The following is a 7,336-nucleotide window of genomic DNA, read 5'->3' on the forward strand; positions in this document are numbered from 1 at the left end:
GGATTCTGCAGAATGCATAATCTGGAAAATTTGTAACTCCTTCCTTCTTGGAAAGGAACCAAAGTTAGAAGATTGGTTAAGGATTTCTTAGACAAGTAGAGTATTGTTACGGTTAATATAAGTCAAACGAATGTACTAGTAACTAAACGACCAACGTGCTACTTATCTTTAGTTGTGGTCTTCAGTTTTAGAGTGGGGTTTCTGCTACTTTGGTGTTGGATTTTGGAATTGGAAGTTGGTTAAAAATTTTGGTTGAAAAATTGGGGTTTCTGCTACTGATCTTTAGTTGTGTTCCTCAGTTTTCAAGTGGGCCTTGTCTCGCTCTTGATTGAATTTTTCTTATTAACTGCAATAACTTTTTTTTTTTTTTCAATAAGAAGAATGTACAACTATGTTAAAGAAATAGTGATGTAGCTTAATTAGTTAGTCATACAATCAGACAGAGATGGTTATAGAAATAGCGTCATGGGGTTTTTTAATTTGAAGACCATAAATAGCTTAATTAGCCTACTAATGGTTCTCTCTCGAAAGTATTGACTCCTAAATAGATTGATAATTACATGAGAGATAGACGTCTACGACCGTCATGATATTCCAAAAAATTAGATTAGGTATACGACTTTTATTTGTATTATCTCAATGGACTATTTAATTACGCTTAGAAATTGAAACTGTACATAATAAATTGGTGAATATGACAACGAACCTGGACTACTCAATAAGCCAATTGTCCGAAAATGATCTTTGATACAACTGGTATATTTATAAATATCAAACTTGTATCTATGAAAACCGAACTTAAAACCTCACAGTTATAACTGGCGAGGAATACAACTACGCCGCCATGTGTGGATGCAAAATTGAATATATGTGATCATAAGACCAAATGATAAACCAATATAGGTGTTACAAATCCAACTATTCTAAGTCTAGGGTTTTGATAATGATATTATTATGTTGTACATTGAAATATATGGACACATACATGTTCAATTTATGCCAAACTCAAATCAGATGTGATTATTAATCGAGCGTAGATTCTTATTTGAATGTGTTGTTCAAATTTAAAGTTCCACAACAAAAATATTTCAAACACTACCTTTTCCGAATGATTTGCATGAGAGAGTAGCAACAAATTCCTCAATGTTCTTATCAGAGCTTCCTCCTTCATCCATAGCCGCCTTAGCCAGCTCTCTCCATATCATTGAATTCCTCTTAATCTCCTTCCCTCTCTCTCCTTCAATCACTTCTGCTATACATCTTTCTATTTCTTCTTTAGTGACGATTCCCATTTGGTCAACCTTGACCCTCACTCCTACTTTCCATTCATCTTCTACAAACTTGGCATTAGTCGTTTGGTCTGTCCACTGAGGCATTGCCACCATTGGGACTCCAGAGCTCAATGCCTCGAGCGTTGAGTTCCAACCGCAATGTGTCATGAAGCAACCGAGGGCCCTGTGACCCAAAACTTCTAATTGAGGACACCAATTTACAACCAAACCCTTCTCTGATGTTTGCTCTTCAAAATTGCTTGGAAGCTTCTGAGTTTCGGATTCTCTAACTACCCACAAGAAGTTAGCGTTGCTCCTTTTTAATCCCAATGCTATTTCCTCCATTTGTTTTTCTCCTAAATTTGCCATGCTTCCAAATGATACATATACGACTGTGCCTGTTTGTTTTGATTCAAGCCACTTATTGCAAGCTTCAGTGTTGGGGTTGAAAATGCTCAAGCCATAATCTTTGTCATCTTCTAATCTGTTGTCTAGGTACATTGATGGAAGGGTTGGTCCAATTGTCATGATCGGCCATTGCGTTCTCATCCAGTTCACCACCTGATAACATGCAAATCAAACTATTTGTACCACACTGACTGACTATATGTCTCACGGATGGATACAAACTTATCTAGGGCCTCACTTCGATAAGGGGCATGGGGCAATCTGTGTCCTCAAATTTTATGGTTATCGTTGCCTATATAGGGGCTTGGGGCGATTGTAACTGAAGCTGACATGTACTGTAGGGCTATAGAATAAAGATCTAACATATCTAAAACAATAGAAGACTGGTTGGTTTCTGGCCTGAGTTCAATCATACCTAGGTCATATATAAGGTCCCTTGGACCGTTTCATATAATATACATCTTATTCCCTCTCTAAAACTCAATAATGCCCAAGAAAACTATTTACAGAATATGTTTTGCAAAGCGTAGAGGCATCTACTTTTCAATTATTGGGGAAAAGAAAATTTATGGTCATTTTCAAGAGTACTAAATGCCAATTGGGAATTGCCACAAGGGTTGATCCCCATAAGCTATGAAGTATATGATACACATGAATTGCTTAAATCCTTTCAAAAGTGGAAAAGTTATCAATTTTTTAGGGTTAGGGCTAGATATATTGAACGTAATTAAGCTGAATTAGAGACGAAATTGAACATTCAAGCAAAACTACAGGAACCAATAGTGGATTTTATCAAGAATGTGGATATACCTCTTTTTCCAGCCCATGGAATGTGTTGAAGAAGATCCAATCAGCGCCAGTGATATTTGAAAACCTACTAACCACCAAGTTCAAGAAGGACGGATATGACCCTGGATCATAGATGAAAGAAGGCAGATCTTGTGGCTCAAGTAAGGGCAACCCAGGTAATGATATTGTAGGCTCTTTCAGAGGAACCCTAAGCAACCCTTCGTGCACATTATAGTACACAGCTCCAACAGCACAAGAGTGAGTGAAAAATGAAGCCCCAAAAATTCCTAGCCCTTTGGCTGTGTCTAAAACCCAAGGCATGGCTGAGTCATAGACAAGACAGATGACTGGGTAGCCATCATTCTCTTGCTTCAGTATCAGCTGTGGCAATCTCCGTGACAAAATGGTTTGGAACCACAGAACCTTGTTCTCCACATTATTGCCGGCTTCTTCTTCTTCTTCAGATGTTGCATGAATTGGCTCAATCTTGACCTTACACAATTGAGTTTCAATGGCTTCAGCGTTGGATGAGATTGTGACAAGTGTCACTCTTAAACCTTTGGATGCTAAGCGTTTTGAGAATTGGAGCATTGGGTTTATGTGGCCTTGGACAGGAAGAGGAACCACAAGGATGTGGATTCTATTGGCTCTTTCTTTTTCTTTCTCCATTTTCTTTGTACAGACTACTCTGCCTTTATTTGCTGCTGTTGTTTTTATAGATATGAAAACTAAATGGGATGGCCTTCTTATTCCAATTATTCACTTATAAAGAAACTCAGCCAATAATAACGTTCACATCATACCACAAGCAATACACGAACACCTTTCTGGTTACCGTGACCGAAAACTCCAACCAAAACCAATCTTCATAAGGCGGCCCAGCCCTTGTTGCAGTGCAACCATTCAATTGTCTACCCAAAAAATAAAATAAAGTCCAGATTCCAGACCAAACGCTATGTGTTACCTATAGAGTGAAAATGTGATAAGAACAGAGTTCCATCAACTACTAACCATAAGTTTAGCTACAAAAGTTTTGACAGCTTGCTTTAATCAACCACAACAATTTTACTATTAAGTTTTAATACTCGTAATAAGAGGTATCTGACACAATGTTTTATACATGGAACATCACTGAAAGATTGGAACTCACAAGGATGATGAATACCACTAAGGGAAAGAAGCTATAAATGCTTATCTTCAGGAATGATCTTGCTATGATGCACAATGCAACGATTACTTTAAGCAAAGCAATGAAATATGACACCAGGATGAAAGTCCATATCCAAAAAAATAATTGGAGAAATGGTTTCTCAACTCTTTACCAGAAACTTGGTTATAAGAGCCTCCTAGCATCCACGCAATGACTTGTAACTAACCAGCTTGATAAATTCATTATAATCATTAACACGGAAAGCAATATCAGCCTCGGATCAAGGAAAATGCAACAATAGCAGCTCAAATATGCACCCTAAGATGAGATTATCAAACAACCACCGAAAGCCAAATACAACATAGGAAAGAAAGATCGAAAAACGCTGATCCAAACTCTTGCATAACCTCCACAGAATTCAATTCAGTGACAATGACAAATGCATTTGATTCGCACTAAAAATAGAAAATGAATGCTGCATATTACTGGCAAGTTGCAACACAAGTAATGCAATACATTACCTACACGGAGACATCCCCTAATTGCTTTGATAGAAGATGAACAGTACAGAAACAATAGAAAACTGGGATTAAACATATATCAAATCCTAAAATCCAAATTAAAAATAAAATAAAAATTGGGAAACTTTAGTGCAATTTTCGAAATCAAAACCTATATGGTAAGGGGCTTAAAATTAAAGGAACTTCGAATTTGCATATATTACGAATTTAACATTTCAAAAGAAGAACAGAGAGATGCAGAATTAAAATTTAGACAGAGCGATTTATTCTAAGAGGGATAAAATCATAAAAAGAGTAAATCGCTGAAAAGAGTAGTCGCCAAATTCTCACCGGCAAAATTGGAAGGGAGAAGCGTTAAGGGCGAGTCATGTTTTCTCACCGGCGAACTTCCTGAGTTGACGGAACCCAAATTTGAGGGATGATCGGGTCAGAGCAAAATGATGCGAGTATGGTGGGTGGGATAGTAGGTTGTGTGTGGTCCGCGTTATAGTTTGTATGTATGCATGATATTGAATAATTTTGTGTTTTACCGTAAAATCAATTAATAACATGGAAAATAACTCAATTACTTATAAAGTATGTAAATTTTATTTGTCTAATGTGGAAACAAACCCTCAGGTATGATAAATCTTCAAGTTTAACATGTGAACAACATAAATTGGGTGACATTGAACATGTGTGGCCGTTGGGCTTCATATATTTGGCAATTTACTCTGATATCATGAAAAAGTTAAGGTTTCACCATAAAACTAATTGACAATGTGAAAAGTAACTCAATTACTTATAAACACATGCAAAGCCCCTTATTTTCTTGTGATCTATACTCTCATTTACTCTCAAGTCTAGAAGAATAAATTAGTATCAAACTCGTCATCTACAAAATTAGTATCCAATTACTTATAAGCTCATACAACCACCACACCCTTCAAGTAGATGGTCTCTCTTCTTGTGCATCACCAACAAAAAAATCATGCATGCACCATGCAGTTGCAGAAGGAAAGTGTGGTAGAAGAAATAGTAGAATTTATTCAGAAGGGATTGGACATAATACATACTTCAGTATTCACTAGTATAATTATATATTGATCACACAACGCTAGAAATCTCAGAGTGAGTTGACTATAAGTTTGAAGTCATCATAGCTAACAGCCCCATCCCCATCTATATCAGTTGAAGCAATAATCCCCTGGCAATCCTGAAGTGTCAGCTCAAACCCCAAGTCATCTCCCATAACCTCATAAAGCTCTTCTGCAGTCACATCCCCATCGACCTCCAACGCTTCAAAAGCATTCTTAAGAACATTTTTGAGCCCTCCGAATTCCATGCTCTTCGTGTTCATCTCCAAAAACTCCTCGATGCTCAGGAAACCGTCGTTGTTCGTGTCCCCTTGCTGCATCATTGCCCTCACATCTTCTTCACTAGGGTTGTACCGAAGTGACCCTAAAATCCCACCAAGCTCTGCAGCAGTAATTTTCCCATCATTGTCTGAATCAAAAGCTCTGAATGTTTCTACTAGGCCGAGGACTTGGCTCAGTGTCTCAGTTTCAGCTGAGAGAGAAATGGGCTGAGCCATGCAAATAGGTTGATCAAGTGGTGTTTTTTTGAAGTTGTATTTAGCTTTGGTAATTTTATTGGCACATCCCCAACTATATATAACTAGCCAGGGCAAAAGGGGATTCCCATGATTTATATTACGGTTTTGTTGATATAAAGTTGGAAAAAATAAAAGGTAAGAGTAGACTTATGCTTGTGAATTATTTAGTGTTATCGCATTTTGTTACGAAAAGATTATTCTGGCTGAGTGCTCAAGCAAGGGCGGAGCCAAGTACAAGGCTCCCCTAGGCTATAGCATAGGGAGAGTTTGATTCTTCAAGTTTAAATTTTTAGGTTAGTTTATGATTTTTAATTATCATATTTCACATAAGAAATGAAATTTTTTATGAGTAAGCCTATTTTTAAGAATAATAAGAAGCAATAGATGTTAAATAAACTCATCACTTTAACCAATATTATATTTAATAATAATAAATTAAAACTTCCATATCACAAATGGTTCCTTATTTTATTCACTTGAAAGCTTTGAAGGCTAAAAACCTAGAAAACATAGCATAAAATTCTTGCTTCAAATTACTACATTCAAGTTTTTACTATTAAATAACTTTATGTAGGCAACATAGGATTAAAAACTTGATTTTGTAGTAATAATTTTAGTTTAGCCCACCCACCGAATAATTTCTGGCTACGCAATTGTGCTCAAGGAATGATCTTGGACAAGTTGCTTTCTTTGATTCTGCAAAAGTGATTCCCACTTACCACCATTGTTGCACCAAAAAAAAAAAAAAAAAAAAAAAAAAAAAAACTATATGAATGTTCATTCGTTAGACAATTTAATTTTTAGATCGTAAACATTTTAGTACTTTTTTAAGAATCAGAATAAAAGTGTTTCTTAAGTAAGTATTCCAAAAGGATAATGTTAGGTATGCCAAATCTTTTAAATCAAATGATGTCACCAATTAGAAATATACACTTTAATCAACGTTTAAGTAATAATCCAATTATCAATAACTATGGATGCAAATTTTTTTCCTCATTGATCTTGGACAAAATTGCACCTACAAAACAAATAACACCTTAGGTCAAGGCCAAGAGCCTCACGCGCTCACAATGAATGGGGGGCTTTGGCCGAAGAACCTCTGATACCAAAGTTAGAATTTTGAGAGAAAAGTGTTTGAGAATTTTGAAGAATTTTAGCAAGAGTGAAGACTTAGGTTTTTAGAGGAAATGATGTTGAATATATAATGCATGGCCAGTCCCCTTGGGAGAGAAGGTGACCGGCCTTTGTGTATTTTTTTGGTATAATTGGTGATTTAATTGGCCATTAATAGATTAATTAGGTAATAAATCTATTAATTAGCCAATTAACATAATTTAAAAGGAATGTTTTGGGGGTTACCTTGTGGAGAGGATTTGATGAGGATGGATGAAATAAGTTTTGAATTGTTTACCTATTTTGGGCATTTTTGACTTGGTGGAGTGATGATTGTCTGCTGCTCGTGTGTAGGAATCTCAGTATGCCTTAAGGGTATTTTTGTCCTCTTTTATCCAAAAATCCACGTGTCGCCTTATGATTATTTTTGGCTCCACAAATGTCCCTACACCTATTGGGCTACTCGCAGGAAAAGGTAGCAGGTGTAGAG

General features: G+C 36.3%; 2 protein-coding genes across 2 annotated transcripts; both read right to left on the reverse strand.

The window, feature by feature from the left end:
• Positions 1-1,017: 1,017 nt before the first annotated feature.
• On the reverse strand, positions 1,018-4,626 carry LOC137739878 (mogroside IE synthase-like). Its single transcript, XM_068479612.1, has 3 exons — positions 4,470-4,626; positions 2,490-3,432; positions 1,018-1,832 (listed from the first exon to the last, which is right to left on the reverse strand). The coding sequence occupies exons 2-3, from the start codon at positions 3,135-3,137 to the stop codon at positions 1,089-1,091; spliced, it is 1,392 nt and encodes a 463-aa protein (XP_068335713.1). The 5' UTR covers positions 3,138-3,432; positions 4,470-4,626; the 3' UTR covers positions 1,018-1,088.
• Positions 4,627-5,182: 556 nt separating this feature from the next.
• Positions 5,183-5,740, reverse strand: LOC137729709 (probable calcium-binding protein CML29). The gene has a single exon (XM_068468719.1). It carries the CDS (start codon positions 5,710-5,712, stop codon positions 5,245-5,247), a length of 468 nt encoding a protein of 155 aa, XP_068324820.1. The 5' UTR covers positions 5,713-5,740; the 3' UTR covers positions 5,183-5,244.
• Between the last annotated feature and the right edge of the window lie 1,596 nt (positions 5,741-7,336).

The sequence above is a fragment of the Pyrus communis genome, chromosome 1 (assembly GCF_963583255.1).
Source record: "Pyrus communis chromosome 1, drPyrComm1.1, whole genome shotgun sequence".
In the NCBI taxonomy this organism is placed as follows: domain Eukaryota; kingdom Viridiplantae; phylum Streptophyta; class Magnoliopsida; order Rosales; family Rosaceae; genus Pyrus; species Pyrus communis.

Bases quoted from the DNA above. Each gene is read 5' to 3' on its own strand.
- LOC137739878 (XM_068479612.1), bottom strand. From the start codon at position 3,137: ATGGAGAAAGAAAAAGAAAGAGCCAATAGAATCCACATCCTTGTGGTT. The intron at 1,833-2,489 runs GTATATCCACAT...GCATGTTATCAG, and splicing joins TCCATGGGCTGGAAAAAGAG to GTGGTGAACTGGATGAGAAC.
- LOC137729709 (XM_068468719.1), bottom strand. From the start codon at position 5,712: ATGGCTCAGCCCATTTCTCTCTCAGCTGAAACTGAGACACTGAGCCAA.